This window comes from Heterocephalus glaber, unplaced genomic scaffold (genome assembly GCF_053883595.1).
Source record: "Heterocephalus glaber isolate CG9 unplaced genomic scaffold, H.glaber_assembly_v1.0 deba00000621, whole genome shotgun sequence".
Lineage (NCBI taxonomy): Eukaryota > Metazoa > Chordata > Mammalia > Rodentia > Bathyergidae > Heterocephalus > Heterocephalus glaber.
The window spans coordinates 11,086,444-11,106,665 of NW_028258153.1; the positions used below are offsets into that span (position 1 = coordinate 11,086,444).

General features: G+C 38.8%; 2 protein-coding genes and 1 pseudogene across 3 annotated transcripts in view; 2 read left to right on the plus strand and 1 right to left on the minus strand.

Moving 5' to 3' along the window:
* Spag16 (sperm associated antigen 16) overlaps positions 1-20,222 on the minus strand; it is a 773,985-nt gene that overhangs the window by 19,119 nt on the left and 734,644 nt on the right. The window lies entirely within an intron of this gene.
* LOC147829359 (syncytin-1-like) lies at positions 105-6,416 on the plus strand (annotated as a pseudogene). The gene is made up of 2 exons (XR_015449175.1): positions 105-348; positions 3,775-6,416. The product of XR_015449175.1 is annotated as a syncytin-1-like (transcript).
* LOC147829360 (uncharacterized) lies at positions 347-1,931 on the plus strand. Its single transcript, XM_087206153.1, has 2 exons — positions 347-776; positions 813-1,931. Exons 1-2 carry the CDS (start codon positions 766-768, stop codon positions 1,870-1,872), a joined length of 1,071 nt encoding a protein of 356 aa, XP_087062279.1. The 5' UTR covers positions 347-765; the 3' UTR covers positions 1,873-1,931.

Genomic DNA, 20,222 nt, shown 5'->3' on the forward strand with positions numbered 1-20,222 from the left:
TACCCGGCAACAAGGAAGTAGCCCCAGTACCCTCCTCTCGCTCCTCCCCTCTAGCCCTACGGTATATATGTTGTAGCAGCTTCCACAATAAACGAGACTTGATCAGAAACCTGTCTTGTCTCCATCTCTCGTGTCCCCTGTCCCTTCTCATCCTCGCTCCCCCTCTAGGGTCTTCGTTGACTTACCCGCGGGCCGGGACAAGTGGCGCCCAACATGGGGCCAGAGAACGGGGGATCCAGTGAAGGACGCTGCTCAGGGGCCCTAAGATTAAGATTGAGGAACAAAGAGCACACTCGACACAGGAGAGGCTTGCAATTGACGTAAACCTGCCGTCTTTTTCGCACCTCGGTAAGTTGAGCAGCGATTATGGGACAGGGCATTAGTCAGCACGAATTGTTCGTGCAAGGTCTCAAGGAGACATTACAGGCACGAGTGGTAAAGGTTACAGTCAAACAATTGCTGAAATTTTTTTATTATATTAGAGATCTCTGCCCTTGGTTTCCCGCCAAGGGTACCATTGACGAGAGGTGATGGAAAAGAGTAGGGGAGGCCCTTAAAGATTATTATGCTACTTGCGGACCAGGAAAGGTCCCGATCACTGCATTTTCTTATTGGAATCTTATTAATGACATTATCTCTCAGAAAACCAAAGATCCGGTGGTGGCTCAAGCCATCCAGGTCGGGGAGATAGCTCTCCGATCGGAGGAAGGGTTGATCACTCTCCCTCGGAGTGAGGAGTTTGTAAATACCCTGCGGGACGCCAAGATGGCGCCGAGGTCCGAGCCCCTGCGGGACGCCAAGGTGGCGCCGAGGCCCGAGCCCCTGCGGGACGGGACTCCTTCAAAGGATGAAGGAGAAGACTTGATGTCTTTTGATAGCGACGATGACTTAGACAAGGAAAAACAAAATGTTATTGATGAGGGCTTACAGGCGGGCTCTGCCTCTTCCAAGCCTTTTAAAAAAAAAAGCTTCGGCGCTTCTCAGCTTCCGCCCCCGCTCTTTCAGCCCCTGCCTCTAACCCCGCCCCGCCTGTTAAGGAGGAACCAGCCTTGTAGCCTTCCCTCCGACACTTCAGAAACCCCCCCCTTCCCACAGAACGGTCCGGGGGAGGCTGACTGGACCAATCTTGAGGAGGAGGCAACCAGATATCGCAATCCTGATTGGCCACCCGTAGTTCAATGTCCGCCTCCTTATCTTCCAGAACCCAACACTCCCATTGCGCCCGCTTTGACATGCCCTGTTGTTGATCCCCAAAAGGAACTCTGGGACAAAATAGAATTTCTAAAAAAACAGATAAGGTTAGAAAAGGAACATCAAGACCTTATTACCCAGCTTGAAGGCTTAAGAACAGGCAAAGCCCATAAAAATGTCCGTAGAAAAGACACCCTTAAGCCACGACCCCCCATTAGAGGGGCGACCCCCAGGGTGCCATCTGGATCAAGGGTACCCCTAAAACTTGAAACTGTGGAAGTCTTTCCTGTAACTGAGACTGCTGACGCACAGGGACAGGCGTGGAGACACCATAGTGGTTTTGATTTCAAGGTTATTAAAGAACTTAAAACGGCCGCAGCTCAATACGGGGCCACTGCACCTTACACCATGGCTATTCTAGAATCGGTGGCAGAAAATTGGCTCACCCCAATTGATTGGCAGACTCTGGCCCGCGCCACCCTTACAGGAGGTGATTATTTATTATGGAAATCTGAATATATTGAAAATTGCCGAGATACTGCTAGACACAATGCTCAGGCGGGTAATGGTTGGATACTTGATATGCTTCTAGGGGATGGGGCCTATGCTACCAACGATCAACAGATGCAATTTGATGCGGGGTTATATGCCCAGATTCAGACCGCAGCCACTAGAGCCTAGAGAAAGCTCCCTTCTAAAGGGGATGTGAGTACTTCTCTCACCAATATCCGACAGGGGCCTGATGAGCCCTTCACGGATTTTGTTCACCGCCTGCTCACAACAGCGGGTCAGATTTTTTGGAACACAAAAACCGGGACAGATTTTGTTAAACAGCTTGCTTTTAAAAATGCTAATGCTGCTTGCCAGGCCGCCATCCGCCCTTATAAAAAGAAAACTGATCTCTCAGGTTACATTCGCCTTTGCTCAGAAATTGGGACTGCCTACCAACAGGGACTTGCCAGGGCTGCCGCCATGCAGGGTTACACGGTCAAACAGTTTTTGTCGCTTTGTCACACCGCCCGGGTAACAAATGTTTCCGGTGCGAGACAACGGGTCATTTTGCCAAAGAATGTCAGGCCCCTAGGACGTCGGCCCCTAGGGCCACACCTCCGGGGCCTTGCCCTCGATGCAATAAAGGGAGACATTGGACAAATAAATACAAGTCCATGACTGACGCTCAAGGCTGGCCCCTCCCGCTTGTCCATAACCCGGACCAGGGAAACGGGAAAGGGGGCCAGCCCCGGGCCCCCACACCCAAACAAATTTACGGGGCGCTCAATTTTGCTCCAGCAAACAACAATCCATTCCAGACCTCTTCAGAGCAACAACGAGAAGTGCCAGACTGGACCTCAGTTCCACTGCCCACACAGTATTGACTCCAGAAATGGGGATACAGGCCCTTCCGACAGGGGTCTTTGGGCCCCTGCCTAAGGAAACCTTTGGGCTTGTAATAGACAAAAACAACAGCACTATAGATGGGCTGCTGATCTACCCGGGGGTGATTGATAGTGATTATTCCGGAGAGATTAGAGTTATGGTTTCTTCCCCCAAAGTCATTAACACCATTCAATCAGGCCGAAGATTTGCTCAATTGTTACTCCTTCCCCTTCTCTCTACCTCTAATAAGGCTCTTAACAACGCCCGAGGCAGCCAGGGATTCGGCTCATCCGATGTCTACTGGTCGGAGATGCTTTCAGCCCAGAAGCCTCTCATGACCTTGTGGTTGGATGGGAGACAATTTTCTGGATTGGTAGACACTGGTGCTGATGTAACTCTCATCAAGGGAAAAAATTGGCCTCAGGCATGGCCATTAAAAGACACCCTCACCCATCTCAGGGGTATAGGTCAGAGTCAAAATCCTAAACAAAGTGCCAAAGATCTGACCTGGAGAGACCAAGATGGTAATCAGGACACCATTCAACCTTATATCATCTCAGGGTTACCCATTAATCTATGGGGGAGAGACCTATTATCACAAATGGAGATGATTATTTCTAGCCCTAATAAAATTGTCACTACACAGATGTTTAAAAATGGGTACATTCCAGGCAAAGGGCTAGGTAAACACTCTACAGGTATTGTACAGCCCATTGAGCCAGTCCTTTGTAGCTTCAGCTATTCAGGCCGTACGTAAATCTTGGGCCCAAATGTATGTTATACACTATATGGATGTCACACATTACCCTAAATTTGGAAATTTTAAATATATACATGTCAACATTAATACATATAGTGGATTTGTATTTGCCACCCTACAATCCGGGGAGGCTACTAAACATGTAATTGCCCACCTTCTAGTTGCCTTCTCAGTACTTAGATGTCCACAACAAATTAAGACAGACAATGGTCCAGGCTATGCCAGTTCTGGCTTCTCAAAGTTTTGCAAACAATTAGACATAACACACATAACGGGAATCCCATATAATCCACAGGGACAAGGCATTATAAAAAGAGCCAACCTCACACTCAAATTTACATTAGATAAAATAAAAGGAGGGGAATGGTACCCTATCAAGGGGTCACCTAGAAACCTGATATCACATGCACTATTTATTCTTAACTTCTTAAATTTGGATGCCAAAGGTTTATCTGCAGCCAATCGTTTCTGGCAACCAGAGACGCAACGACAATTTGCCTCGGTGATGTGGAAAGACCCCCTGGACCACTCATGGCACGGGCCCGATCCTGTACTTATCTGGGGCCGAGGATCAGTGTGTATTTACTCCAAGGAAATGAAGTCAGCCAGGTGGCTCCCAGAATGCCTAGTAAAACAAGTCGATAGGCGTGCTGATGATGCCGATGACCTGACATTGTCCAATCTTAACCAGTTAACAACGGCGCCTACAATTACAATCTAATAATCATCAAGAGTATAGTATAATTCAATTTGGTTAGTTATATTTGGGTGCACCCTAATTTTATACACTGTCTTATATGTTTGTCTATTGTCTGTTGTTTGTGTTCGTACAGTTGAGCTCAATATGTTCCTTCCCTTTCATAGGATATTCGCCTATTGTTAAATTGATTTACAGATAAATATGACTGAATTAAAGACATGCCTTCCTTTCCAGGTTGTTAATGGATCAAAGTACCATTGGAATTTATGTTGTGAAAGTAATGTGCATTACAAGCAATAATCAATTTGCAATTGACAGTTACAAAATAGGAAGATATAGACTCTTGTTTGTCAAAATGACTTAAGATGGGGACTCCCTTTGATGAATATAGAAGTGGCCACCCAGAAAATGATTATTCTGGTCTTAATTCATTAAAGGGACCCCCTAGTAAATTTTATATTATATAATCTTATGGGAGACATATCACAATGAATATTATCTAAATATGTTATAAATTGATTGTATTGGTTGTCCTTGATATTTAAGCACTGAATATGTTGTTACAAAATGTTTATATTGGTTAAGTTCTGAATATGTTATTGTAGTATGTCCACATTGGTTATCTTCAAAAGCTTAATCAGGTTAGCCTAACTCTCTTATCTACAGCCCAGCCTTGTTTACATCGCAGGATGAAATTTTGCTTACAGGTTAAAGAGATGACATCCCTGAATCTGTTGCATGGTCTGTTGCTGTTCCTGGCCACCACAGGCCCCAATCCATATATCTGATGGTGGTGGGCCTTCAGATCAGCTCAGGGAAGAGCGAGTACAAAAACTACTTGAGACTATCATCCAAGAGATGTATCCCTCCCTAAATTATCATCCACTGGTCCTTCCCAAACCTCGAGGCCCAGACCCTGACGCCCAAACTCTGAGTGTCCTAGAGGCCACTTATCATTTGATCAATACATCCAACCCCGCCTTTGCTGCGGATTGTTGGCTATGCTTGACTCTTGACACACCCCTGCCCCTCGCCTTGCCAGTTGTCGACCAAACTGACTATGCCAACAGTTCTAGTTACAATTGCAGTTTTTCTCTGCCCTTCAGGGTCCAGCCAGTACAGTTCAATGCCTCAGTTTGTTATCTAAATTCGGGCCACAACAATAGCTTCGATATATGTGTTGGAGTCCAAAATTTCTTTCTCTGCTCGGTAGTGCTTAATGGCCCTGCCGCCATTTGCCCTGCCCCGGGTCACGTGCTCGTCTGTGGAGGGAGCTTGGCATTCATCTCCCTCCCCACTAATTGGACTGGGCTGTGCGTGGTGGCGACTGTCCTCCCGGGCATCTCCCTTATTCCTGGAGATGAGCCAGTGCCCTTGCCCAGCTTTGACTATATCGCTGGGCGACATAAAAGGGCCATCTCACTGGTCCCCTTGCTCGTGGGGCTAGGGGTGTCCGGCGCCCTTGCCACTGGCTCTGCTGGCGTTGGGGTGGCGTTACACTCCTATGCCAAATTATCCAACCAATTGATTAATGATGTTCAAGCTCTCTCCAACACTCTTACAGATATACAAGATCAGATCGATTCCCTGGCTGAGGTGGTCCTTCAAAATAGAAGGGGTCTGGACCTCCTCACAACAGAACAAGGAGGGATTTGCATAGCCTTAAATAAACATTGCTGTTTCTATGCCAACAAATCTGGGATCGTCAGGGAAAAATTCGCGAACTTCAAGAAGATTTAAACAGAAGACGACAAGAACTCATTCAAAATCCCCTTTGGACTGGCCTCAATGGTTTTCTCCCCTATCTCCTCCTTTTGTTGGGGCCTCTATTGGGTCTACTCTTGCTCATTTCTTTAGGGCCCATACTTTATAACAAAATCGTGGCCTTCCTAAAAGCCCAAATCAAGGCAATAAAAACAGCGCCCATACAGGTCCATTATAATCGGTTAGCCATGGCTGATCAGGATGAGTACCTGGTGAGAGGGCTGGCAAGCCAATGACGGGCAACTGAGCAAGCGTGCCATGCTGTAAAAAGGCCCTTGTGTGCCGCCTAAGACAGGTGCCAGAGCATTGATTCTCTGGTTAACCGATGACGGGTAAGGTGCACGGTGCAGACACGTATGTTGCTCTGACCCAAGACAGGCTCAGCCCCCGCAGGCTTGGCTCTCCTGACGCCTTTCTTATAATTATAATTTTAAAGGGAGGACCTGTGGGGGGCCTTGACCCCCGCTAGAACTCTTGAGTGCCTTTTACGGACATATCCGGGCCTGCTGCAAATCTACCCGGCAACAAGGAAGTAGCCCCAGTACCCTCCTCTCGCTCCTCCCCTCTAGCCCTACGGTATATATGTTGTAGCAGCTTCCGCAATAAACGAGACTTGATCAGAAACCTGTCTTGTCTCCATCTCTCGTGTCCCCTGTCCCTTCTCATCCTCGCTCCCCCTCTAGGGTCTTCGTTGACTTACCCGCGGGCCGGGACAGATTTAATGCAATGCCTATTGAAATTCCAACAATATATTTCACAGAACTAGAGAAAACAATCCAAAAATCCATTTGGAACCAGAAGAGACCTAGAATAGCAAAAGCAATTCTAGGCAACAGAGACATGGCTGGGGGTATCACCATCCCCAACTTGAAACTATACTACAAAGCTACTGTGATAAAAACAGCATGGTACTGGCAAAAAAACAGACCCGAGGATCAGTGGAATAGATTAGAAGATGCAGAAAATACTCCAGATATACTTAGCCACCTCATCTTTGACAAAGGAGCTAACTATCCTCACTGGAGGAAAGATAGCCTCTTTAACAAATGTTATTGGAAAAACTGGATTTCAGCCTGCCAAAGATTAAAACTAGACCCATATCACCATGCACTAAACTAAGATTGAAGTGGATTAAAGATCTAAATATTAAAACAGAAACACTGAACTTGCTGTAAGATAAGTTAGGTAGAACTCTTGAAGGCAATGGAATAGGAAAACCTCAGTAGCATGGGAACTAGCCCAAAGAATCAACAACTGGGATCTCATCTTATTAAAAAGCTTCTGTAGGGCAGGGGATTTAGCTCAGTGGTTCTGCCGCCTGCCTTGCAAGTGCAAGGACCCCAGTTCAATCCCCAGTACCAAAAAAAAAGCTTCTGCACTGCAAGAGAAACTACCAACAAAAGTGAGAGACAACCTACAATGTGGGAAAAATTTTTTAGCTGATCTACCTCAGACGAAGGACTACTATCTAGAATATATAAAGAACTGAAAAAAGTTAGACCCCAAAATGCAAAGATGCAATTCAAAAATGGGCATCTGAAATGAACAGTTATTTCTCAGAAAAAGAAGTAAAATCAGCAAATAAATATATGAAAAAATGTTCAACATCACTGGTCATTAGAGAGATACAGATGAAAACAACACTGAGATTCCACCTCATCCCAGAAAGAATGGCTGCTATCAAGAAATCAATGAATAACAAATGCTGGCAGGGGTTTGGGGAGAAAGGAACCCTTCTACATTGTTTGTGGGTCTGCAGACTGGTTCAACCACTGTGGAAATCAATATGGAGGTACCTCAAAGAACTAGGACTAGAGGTCCCATTTGACCAAGCTATTCCTCTCCTATGATAGCTTAAGCTTGGAAACAGCCTAAGTACCCATAACTGGAAACTGGATAAAGAAGATTTTTTTTTTTTATAAAATAGAGTACTACTCAGCCATAAAGAACGAGAAACTAGAGACATTTATAGTTAAATGGATGCATATTGAGGCCATACTCTTAAGTGAAATAAATAGGACACGTGTAAATACCAAATAGTTTCTCTAGTTTGAGAAACTGAAAGTGTAAATAAGGATTAAAATGATTAAAGTGAATAATTGATAATTTTAAGTAGGAAGAAAAAGTCCAATAGTGTAAGGGAAGCGGGAGGGGAAAGGGAAAGGAAAGAAGAGAAAGGAAAAATTATGAGAAAAGGAAAGAATGGAAACAAAGTCTTTGTAAATAGTGAAAGGAGCACCAGGAATGGGAAAAAAATAAGAACCAAGATACATCACGTACAGGTAAAAGCACCCAATGATAAATGTAAACATATTGTATACCTAAAATGTACCAATAAAAGATTTTAAGGAAAAAACCAAAATACAAATGTACAATAAATACATGATGAGATGTTAAATACACTAGTCAGTGAAACCCAAAATGAACAGATAACTGTCAACCAACCTACTGTTGGTAGGCCTGCAGGGAAAGGATACTTCCATTTATTCATGCTAGAAATGTGAATTGCTATAGGCATCTTGATAGGCAATTTGATAATATCTATTACACTAAAAATGATGTTTCCTAATCTTGCCATAAATGAGCATGTATAAATTTATATATGAGTATGCTTTTGCAACATATAGTAATAGCAAAAACCAGGAAGTAAAGTGACTGCCCACCAAGAAAATAATTTTTACATAAACTTTTTTCTTGGGCCAAATATACATTAAATTATAAAGAGGATTAAATAATAAAATAGGATTATTAAATAATAAAATAATACTCTATTAGACAAGTTTGAATTATTGGTACCTGATAAGTGTGAGAAAAGCAAAATGCCTATAAGCACATATAATATAATCCCATGTTATACAGTGACAAAGGGGCCCTGTTGGTGTTTGTGGGGTATCAGTTGTTTGACATAAATTTTTTCATTTCTGTTGAACTTGGAGGTGCAGTTGGATTAACCAGTCTTTGAGAAAACATGCTTTGATCAAACTTTTAGAATATTCCTTTGAGCAGAGAGTGTCAATAGGTAAAGGTAAAGGGACCTGAAGAGATGGATACAGGAATACATTTCTATACAATCATATGTACATACAAGGGATTATAAAAAATAGCAAATGTTTAACTGTTTAAAATTATCATAATAAAAGACATTGCCAAGGAACAATGGGATGTTTTGGGATAAGTATTTGAAACAAAGGGGAGTATGATGAATGTTTTGAGAGGGATTAATGGCAATGTATCCTTCACTGTAATATTTTAAAAAAATTTATGCCTTCACCACATTCTTTGATCATGCCTCACTGATTAAACATTTATGGTGGTTTCTGTCAAATAAAAACATTACAATGTGTCTTTATCCACATTCTTCACAGGATCTGGTATTGTGCGACTTCTGGCTTTTCTCCAAAGTCAAAATGACCATGAAAGGTACCGTAATAAATATTTTTTAAAAATTTAAAAAACATATTCTTCAATCACATCTCATATAAATAGTAATGCAAAATGCTTAGAAAAGATTTTTGCACATAGTTAGCACTCAATGAATGAGGTTTTATTGTTATTATTATGAGCAAAAGGAAAGTCTGAGAAGGATTTATACACAGGCTGTCAGCAGCACAGGGAGTCTGAAGTTAGGAAAGTAAAAGTGTGACACTTGTTTGTTTTGTTTTATTATTTTTAATAGATCACTGATTTCTTTCTCTACATTATCAAATACATATAAAACAAGTTTAACTGTAGCCAACATTTTCAAGACCTAAAAAACTGAAACTCAGAAAGCAAAAGTAAAAATCCAGTATTGTGAGATTTTAGATTATTTATTTCTTCTCACTTTTGTTTGTTCATTTCCTCAATACATATTTATAGAAGGACTTCGAGGCGGCAGTGGAGGCCCTGTGGACCTATCAGTATGTACTTTATTCCTGAAAGGACTCAAAGAGTAATGATGAAGAGACAGACTTTAATAAACTCTCCAAACATGATTACCCTGATAAACACTAAGGAAAATATCAGGATGCTAGGAACAATATTTCATGGGTTTGGAAGTCAATACAATTTCACCAAGAAAATTATATTGGAGCTGAGATTTAAATGATAGGAGGAATAAAGTACGCAAAGGAAACGGGGTTGAGATACAAGCAAGAGCTGCTACAGAAGCCACACTTCCCAGAGTCATTCTTTTATTTGGCCATTAATCAGTTCTGCCTCGTTTGGATCAGTTCAGACCTCAATTCAGTCTTTTTTTTCTTGACTCTTGGAACCGTGGTAGACAGATGTAGTGACCAAATCAGAGAAAGTGCCTCTCTCTGAGAAATTTGAACTAGGTCTTCTGATCAGATTCTATTTTCTGTCAATGGTTGCTTTTGAAATACTCGAGTTTCTCAGAGTTTGGGGGGAAACTGAGCATTGTTGTTCTTTTACTTACTATTTTTAGCGCTGAAAATTGTTTTTAGAAAATCTTTTTTGTTCTCATTCGTCTTTGTGATTCTTGTTCTCCTTCTTCTTTTGCTCTTCTTCTTGTTCCTTTTTTTCCTCTTCCTCTTCTTCCCTTTCCCATTCTCCTTCCCCCTCTTTCTTCTTCCTCTTCTTTTTCACTTTCTCTCTCTTCCATTTTTCCTCCTATCACCATCATCGTTACACTTTACATTCCCTTGTAGTTCTTTTGCAGAAGTTATTGATTTATATATAATATTGTATTTCATTATTTATACAGATGTACGCCTATGTATAAATATGATACCAATGGAATATGCTTCTCATTTGGAAACTGAGCCAATGGGAGTACATATTGGAAGGGCAAGCACCTATGTTAGTTGTCTGGGCAGCAGATAGCCATATCTTACCAATGCGTAGAAGTAGGAGGCCTCAAAAAGAAGTAGAAAAATGATAAATGTTTAGAATATTGTACCAATAGTATTTGGTAAAAGACTAGTCCTAGACTGAAATTTTAGTGATAACTCCTAAATATGATTTTGCAGATAGATTTTCTTAGAAAACCTCATAGAACGGTAAACTTTGAGAGAGAGAAAAAGCATGAATATAGTTTTGTTAATATTATTCTATGTCTCTGAAAAAACCAAGGGTGAGATGCTAAAAATGTCAGTAGATACTGAGTTCTGAGTTCTAGATCCATAAGATAGATTAGAGCTACAGACCAATGTAAAAGTTATCAATAAATAGATGGTAATTTAAAGTGTGAGGCTGGATAAGAACACTAAATAACACTGTAGAGAAAGGGTCTAAGCATGTACTTTAGAATGCATTCACCATTTAACCTGGGCATGGTAGCACATGCCTGTAATCCCAGAACTCTGGAAGCATGAGGAAGAATGATTACAAGTTCAAGTTAAGCATGGGGAACTTATCTAAACCCTATCTCAACATAAAAAAAATTTTAAATAAATTTTGAAAAGAATTATGGATGTAGCTCAGTGCAAAGGCCCAGGGTTCCATTCCCAGTATTAGAGGGTGGGCGTTTAAAAGGAAATAGGAGGAGAATGATACATCATAAACAAGGCCAGCAATGAAAACATTTGTACATTTTGACAAGTTAAGAAAATAAGTTACTAGATCAGAAATCACAGAATCCTAAAGTTTTTAGTGCATAATAACAAATGCCTTGATCAGTTTGAATCCCTCAATATTTATTTAAAGGTTTCTTTCTCTTTACTCTTGTCACAAATAGATTTTATCATTCTTTACATTAATGTTATTATGGTCAGGCTTAATTTATTTGTAAATTCTTATTTTCACTAATATGTTCAACATTTGAAAAATTCAAACCATAATTTTAAAGTCATTTGGGCACTTAAGATCTTGCTTATGATACTTAAGAATGATTATAATAATATTAAAATATACCAGACCCCTGTCTAGACCTAATAATTCCACTCCCTAGAGACAACCAGATTGTAACTTCTACTGTTGTTTTATTTTACATAATCATAATATTTTATTCCCTGTACCTAATTGAAATTCTTAAACAGCTGTGGCTAATTCATTCACTTTAGATGTTATCTTTTGATTTCTCATTTATTGTGGATAAATATTAAGCTCTCAAAATATTATCCTGTACTCCTCATCCATATTTCTAATATAACATGTGTAGCCACATCAATGCTCTGTTTATATTATTAGTATTATGAAGTAGCAAGATTAGGTTTTTTTCGTAAACTCTCTTCTCATCTAATTAACTTATATTTTACCTGCTAAATTTTATTTGTGCCCTTTACAAATATCTCTTTTGTTTCTCTGACAACTGCTGCATTCAATTTTCCACATACCGAGAGAAACTTAATGATTACTTTGGCAAGATGTTAATATGAGTACCTAGGAGACAGCAGTAGCCAAGATAAAATCCTTGGCCAACTATACCATAAAAGAGTTTGTAGGGAACAGGGGAAGGGGATGTTAGCAGAACCTCTCCAGTGAGTCCTGGTCTCCTGTGAGCCATGGCAGCACATGGCGAATTACAGGAAAGGTGGAAAACTGAGACTTAGAAGAAGCTGAGCTTTGGGTCTGATCAGTGCCACTCTGGGCAGCAAAGACAAAAGACCCCTAGCTTGCAGCACTTTTTATTCAGTACATGGGGAAACAGATGTAAAAAGTGAAAAATGCAGAGTTCAGTACTTTACATTGGGATAAACAAGGTATAAAATGACTGGGGGGCAGTGGAAATCTAAGAACAATGAGGAACTATGCAGATGAAGATTTGGTTCCTCTCTGGCCTCTCCTGCAGGTGTGGTCTTGTCCTGGAGCATTACAGCATCTGGGGATCACTGAGGTCTCAGTTGTGAACCGAGGTCAAAATGCAATTATGTCTGGAATGTTGTAGCTGGTCTGTAGGCAGGAGAACTAGGCCTACTCAAATGATTTTTCCCTAGAATTATGTAGCATTGCTCCCAACAAGAGTTTATAGTTGAAATGTTTGAGAAGGTAGACATAGAAGACATATAGAATATATGAATATATTTCCTGTTAGGTACCTATTATTGTTCTATAATATGCTTCTGACATTAAATACACAGCAAGATATCAGTTTGGAAGCATTCTAATTTTTTACATCCATATTTTAAAGTAAAATTGGTCAGCTATTTTAAGCATTTATTTTCATTTTTTCTGCAAGATCTCAATATTATTATCATACCAGCATTATAATACCCAGCCTTTATCCAACTGGTCCTGAAATAGTTTAGACATCATTGGCCTTACTGTGCCTTCTGAAGGGTGAAGGACTCATTCAAAAAACCATCTAGTCCTAGAAGTGGTTTCAAATGTTAGATCTCTGGGTATTTCCATTTCTTCTATCAATTTCTTCATGGTTCAACTGTTTATCTACTTCTCTTTCTATTTTTTTAATTTGCTAATTTATTATTGTCTAGAACATGAGTTTTTGAACAAAGGTGGAATACTACTTTGCTATGCATTGGTATTTTTTGGGTCTTGGTTTTTTGTACTTGCAAGTAAATTATTTTTTTTTATAAGTAATGCATTTTTTCCTGTAGATGTGTAGATTGTTATTTATTCATTCAATTAAAATGGCTTTCTAGAAAGTATCTACTAGAGAGAATGAATGCAGTATGAAGAATGCTGGGGGCAGGTGTTCTACATTGGGCAGTATGTATGGGTGTGGGCTTTTTGATGTCTGCAGAGTCTGATGAGCTCTTTCATATTGCATACACAGATTTTTAATAAGGTTGAGAGTATATTTGGTTGCATGTGTTCTGTTGTATTCTTAAATACTGCTATGGCTAATATCTAGATATCTTCCCAAAGCCTCATGTGCACATAGGCAGGGCTTTGGGGAGTGACTGGATCATGGATGTGTGATAATGAGTTAGTCCACTGATTGGTTTAGCATAGTTCTGAATGGGGGTGATGGATTTACTGAAGAGGGAAGACACAGCCCAGGTGTGGGTGGCACCAAACAATAGGCTTACACACTAGATGGAATAAAAAGGAAAAGGAAGAGAAAGTCATGCTACTTCCTGCCTGCCATGCCATGGACTGTTTCTCATCTCTCTTGCCCCCTTTTGTCTCTTGTTATTATTTTAGACTGGTGGCCTACTGTTCCCAGAATGCATTGTTTCTCAGTTTCTGCTCACAGCCATTCCCTCCTTTGCTGATCATTGCTTATCATGGTGACATCCTTTAGGAAATTATCCATTTGTTTTTACCTATATTTCATTCCTGATAATTTGTATAGTTGCCCGAGTCATGGTAAATACTTAATAAATATTTGAAGACTGAATTAACACACAGTCTCAATGTCAACTTACAATAATTGCTAATAATATACTATCATGTTGAGCTAGAAGAAAAAAAGGTAGAACAAAATAATGACCATGACTTTTTTTAGAATGTAGTGTCTTACTTTTACCTGTTCTTTTTGTGTCTGCACATTTTTCCTACATTATTGTAGTTTTTACTTAGGTAAAGTTAAGAAAAAAAATCTGCACTTAACTGTTTCATTTATCCTCCTATAATTTTCATTAAAGATTAGACATCTTCAGCATGGATCCAATGAAAATATTTAGAATACTTATTGGTAAAGTGGTCAAGACTCTACCACTTAAAGGAAACTTGAATAAAAGAGTTAAGAAATGACATAGTGATGGACACAGAAAAGAAAAAGACAAGAGGACCAGGATGTTACAATTTGAGGTAAAGTTTCTCTCTTTGAAACAAGTAGATTATTTGAATCTACTTGTTATCAATGAGTTCAGTAGTGAAAAAAACCTAAATCATTGTTTATTTGGCACTCAAAATTTTAAATGTCATCCTTTTACTGAATTTAATTTTCTTTTTTCTTATACTATAGTGCCTGAAGATAATTTCTGAACATGGAGTTTCAAACATGATTGATCTAGAGTGCATTTTTAGACTTTTTACCCTCTGGGGGAAGCAGAGCATGGTGGAAACATTACAAATATATACAACTGATTATAAATTTTTAAGACCCTTCTTTCTTGGCACACAAGAAATTATCATAACTACAGGCATTTATAAATACAGGTAAGTATTTATGTTAAACAATGAAGAGTCAAAAAAAATACAATGACCTCAAAACTATGTTAAAAGTAACTCTAATTAATATATACTTTATATAAGGCAATATTTTGGAATGAAACGAAATAAAATGGAAGCCAGTAAGATGTAGTGCCAGTTTCAATATGTTACATTTTATGAGAATTGGTAACTTTTCTTATTAAAAGTTAAAGTCAGATAGCTTTTTAAGTCACATAATTGAAAAGGTAGATGAGCATTGAGCCATAAAAAAGAATAAAATTCTGTTACTTGGATTAACATACATGGAACTAGAGATCACTATGTTTAGAGAAATAAATCAGGCACAGAAGGACAAGTATCCCATAATCACATTTATATCCAGAATTTAAAAAGTTGATCTCATAGAAGTAGAGTAGAATGGTGATGGTTAGAGGCCTAGAAGATTGGGAGGTGGGGGAAGAATGAGGGAAGGTTGATCACTGGGTATAATTACAGTTAGAAGCAGAAGATGTGCTGCACTATTACAGAGTGGGGTAGCTACAGATAAGAGCCTATACTGTCCACTTCAGAAAACTACAAAAAAAGATTTTTAGTTTTCACCATAAAGAAATGATAAATGTTTAAGGAGATTAAATATGCCTCACCTGGTCTAAATATTACACAAGATGTGCATGTATCAAAATATTATATAGTACGATATTCACAAAACATGTTCATGTTATGCATCAGTTAAAATAAATTTAAAAGGTAGAATGCTTCATGGAAGCAAAAGGATACAATCAAGCATGTTTGGAGTAATTTAAAAATTAAATCTTGAAAGGAGGTATAATTTAAAATTAAATTTTAAGGATGGACAGGTTTCCACAAAGCAGAGGGGGGAAATGGTATGCAAGGTAAAGAAACATAAATCAAAGCCACAAGGGAGGACAAGCTTCAGTCACGTATAAATATCAGGCAAAAGTGCTGTGTGGCTGGAACACTAAACATGCCCACTTCATATTAGCAGATAATTAGATAGATAGGTCACTGGAGAAATCCTTAAATGTCATAATGAAGAATATATATTCAATGTAGTGGATGGTCAGATGTCTGGAAAATTTATGATTACATAAATGGCATAATAGAAATTGTTCTTCTTGTAATCTGGATCGTTAAGGGAAAGGTCCTGAACTGCTGGACCAGGAAGGGAGCAGCAGAATACAGATAATAGAGAAAAGATGTGAAGGGAATGTCTGCAAGATTTAACAAGTAATTGAATACTTGGAAGATTGGTGAAGTAGAATCAAAGGTAATTATTTTTCCCTCTCCATGCTGTTTCTAGGATAATTATCTAAAAACAACTTTGATCACTGGCTCAGTTTTAAAGCATATGGTGAACTTCACAATAACTCTTAGACTCCTTTTCCTTTGTCTTACTCTTTTTTGATTCTCTACTTCAGTCAAACCAAATTTCATACAGTTTTGTGCATGTTTGACTTTATGGATGCTGTCCTAGTAGCCTCTTGGACTTATAAGTTTTATTTTTAAATGCACAGTCCTATTTAAGGGCTCCAGTGAAGTACCTACTGCATGTGAAATATTTTTTTCAACTCCCTCACACAACATGAATCACTTTCTACTCTAAGTTCAGTCTTTTATGTAGCTCTAAAACAGCCCTTAGTGCATGCTTCATATGTTTCCTTGACAGCTTTTTCCTCCAATACAATATAATATAATATCATTGAGGATATTGTTTATTTTTCTACATTGTCCCTAGGATATAAGGCATTCCTTGGCAAGAGACAAGTACATAATGAATGGTGAAGAAATTGATAAATGAAAATATAAAATGACATTGAGAGTTTGTATATGAGTCATTAAGATATAAACTTGTCATTTATGGAAATAGGAAATTTAGAGCAGGCTAAGAAATTGGGGTAAAGATCAGTTGAGTTTAGGGCCAAATAAATTATTAATGTGAATATGAAGTGGGAACTGTGATATTATCACCTAAATGATGAGGGCAGTTGAGAATATGGGTGGACTGGTCAAGAGAAAGAAAGGTGAGAGCCAAAATGAGGCTGAAACACAAGCGATAGGGTATTTATGGTTTTATATTTATTATTTTCTTGACAAATTATCAATGAGGCATCTCCATTGATTTAAAGGTAGTTAAATAATGTGAGATATGAGAAAGGAATAAAGTGTGAAGTCGTAAAATCTAGATAATTCTTTTAAGCATTGAAAAGAGAAAAACAAAAAGGATCATCTGAAGGAGTAACAGGGTTTTCTTCTCAGCTCATGACCTTTTTGTCATGCTTATTTTATCAGACTGGGAGAAATTATGTTTCAGAGAGGGCTAAGTTGTAGATATAAAAAATGGAAGGATTTGATGCAATGAGGTCTCAGAGAGGGGAGAAGTTAAGAACCCTGTGAAGCATTGTTGAGGGAAAAAAAAAATAGTCTTAGAGGAGAAACAAAAAGCAGAGAAGAGGGAATGACAAAGAGAAATTTTAAGTGAAGAAGAAAGTAAAAAGTTTAAATGCTATATGGTTTGGTCAAAACTGTATGAGTTGTGGTTATCCACTGAAAATTAACGGGTAGATTTAGTATTAGAGCTTCAGTATGCCAGAGAAGTTAGAAATAGCTATGAGAAAGGAAGCTAATGAACACATATAAGGAATACAAATAAGATGCAATAATGAGTGTCTATCTGTTTTTAAAATTAAAGAATCACAGTACATCAAATAATATGGCTTTGTGCATTTCTCTGTGTACAGTAACAAGAATGGTTAGAGGACAGAATTGCTATCAATGGGTTCCCAGATCAGTTATGCCACAAAGGAGATGAAGAAAGGCTAATTAGGGCCAGGGATTTAGCTCAGTGATGCTGCCGCCTGCCTCACAAGCACAAGGTCCCAAGTTCGATCCCCAGTACCAAAAAAAAGAAAGAAAAAGAAAAGCAGAGAATGGCTAATTAGTCTATAGTATGGTTCTTCTTCTCTTGCACTGAGAACCAATGGTGAAGAGATGGCTTAGAATCAAATAGATATGGGTTAGAATACAAGACTGGTTAGTGATGTAGCTGAATTCAATAATGGTTAAAAACCCCTATCTAAGTATTCCTTCCACTAAATTAAACCAATTCACATATCATTAGTGGAACTGAAAAACTTTTTTGTCTGGAAGAGAAGCAAAAAAAAAAAAGCAAAAGCAAAACAAAACCTATATCCTTAACTTAGAGAATTAAAGACTGACCCATACATGTAGGTTCTTTCCCAGCTACCAATCAGATTACTGCCAATTACATCCTCTTTGGGGATATATCTATGATGGAATCCAGAGAAGAAGCCTCAAGTATTGGTCTAATACTTTCCTCCTGGAAGGATAAATGCTCTTCCTGCTGTGGGAAAAGGATAACTGCAGAATAAGTTTTTCTTCTTATTAAGTTACTTTCTTTCTTAATAATATGGTATAATACTAAGGTATTGATATATTGATATGGTTGACCACATGTCTGGCTCTGGAGACCTGAAAGTGAAGCCATCTGATGTGACAAGTTGAAAAAAAATCAAGGAACAAAATATTTTTATAATAAAAATTTAGAGCATAAAAAGTATTGTCATAATAAAAATTTATTCATTGCAAGTGAGAAGGAAGAGAAATGAGACTGAGATTAGTTATGAGTTTGAGACTATGCTGGTAAACAGTAAAGTTATTTCAAGTGATGAAGAGTTGTAAAACATATCTGAGTGATGTAGTGAGTGAAAGAAGGTGATAATAGTAAATTTGAAATGACGAACTGTGAGGCTAGGAAATAAGAAAAAAAAATTTTTTTTTTGTACTGGGGATCAAACTCAAGACCTTGTGCTTGCAAGGCAGGTGTCAGAACCACTGAACTAAATCCCTGGCTCCTGCAAAAGTCTTTATAGATACTGAAACTGCTGAACTAATATTAGGGTGATGATTATTGCCAAGAGATATGATGCTTGGTCCTTGGTCAACTAAATTAGAATTTCTTTGGTAGCACTATTAGAGAATCGTTTTTCCAAAACTTTGTAGGTGACACTAAAGTGCACCAGAAGTTGAGAACCACTTGGTCTGGCAAGGGTGAAAGGAAAAATAGAGTGAAACAGGCATTAAAGACATATTGAATGTAGGATGCTGACCTGGAGACAGACCATAGGTAGGGCAGTGAAGTGAAACTGGAGAAAGTAGATAACATGGAGAAGATTACTGAGTGGAGGCAGTGGACGATGAATAGTGTGAAAAAACAGTGGAACTAAAATAGTAGTAAAAGTCAACCCATCAGGGTCACAAAAGTCCGGGGACAGGAAGAATGGTAATTTTTTAAAATGGAATAGAAAATGGTTTAATGATATTATGTCTTGAGGGCATAGACATATTTCATTTAATGAAAGAAATGTGATAAAAATTATATAGAAAAAAATTAGTTTGGGTGGACCTCTCAGGTGAGGAGTTTATCATATTTTTAAGAGTAGACTCAGACATAGATAGGAAAGAAATGGATAAAATAGAACGACAAGAACCAAATATGAAGAGCAAGCGGAAATTTTTACCAAATATAGCTGCAGGACAGTAGAGTGATAACAAAGCCAAGAGCAAGGGCCAGTAAGACTTAGGAGGAAAGCCAAGAATCAGAGCCAAAAATAAATATTGAGCCAGGGTATTGAAGCCAAGTACAGACAATTAAAATGGGGGCAGAGCTTGAGGTACCTGATGCAGAGCCAGAAGGAAATGGTCAGCAAAGCATTTTGTATTGGTATTCCTTTCTTGAGTTCTAATGATTGCAGAATCTAATGGTCACACTTTACCTATCTTCTCCCTTGGAATTTTCTTTAAGGAAACACTTCCATGAATTAAAAAAAAATGAGTGAGGTAAAACAACAGAAAATGTTGAGAGTGGAGACAGATTTGAAAGGTAGACTGACAATCTTGAGGTATTGGAGAATAGATCCTGATGCCATAAAAGCAAAACACCACGAATCAGGTGGCATAAAACAACATGACATATGATCTCACAATGTCAAGACAAAAAAGCCTGAGGTCAAGGTGTTAAAGCGCTGTAAGAGCCCTGAAGAAGAACTTGTCTATGTCTCTTGCTTAGCTTCTGGTGATAGAGCTAGCAACCCGTGATGTTTTTGAGCTCACAGATGCAGCCTTCTAACCTCTGCCTCTGTCTTCACAAAGCATTCTAAGTGTCTGTGTTTCCTTCCTATGACAGTCATGCTGGGTTAGAGCCTACCCTCCCCCAGAATGACCTTATCTTAACTACACTAAAAAACACCGTTTCCAAGCCACTACCATTGGAAACAGAGATAAATACTGGGAGTTAGGATTAGAACATATCATTTTGGGAAACATAATTTAACCAACAGGAGAGTTCATGTTAAGTAAAATCTGGCTGAGGAAAGGATTGGCACTATGTAG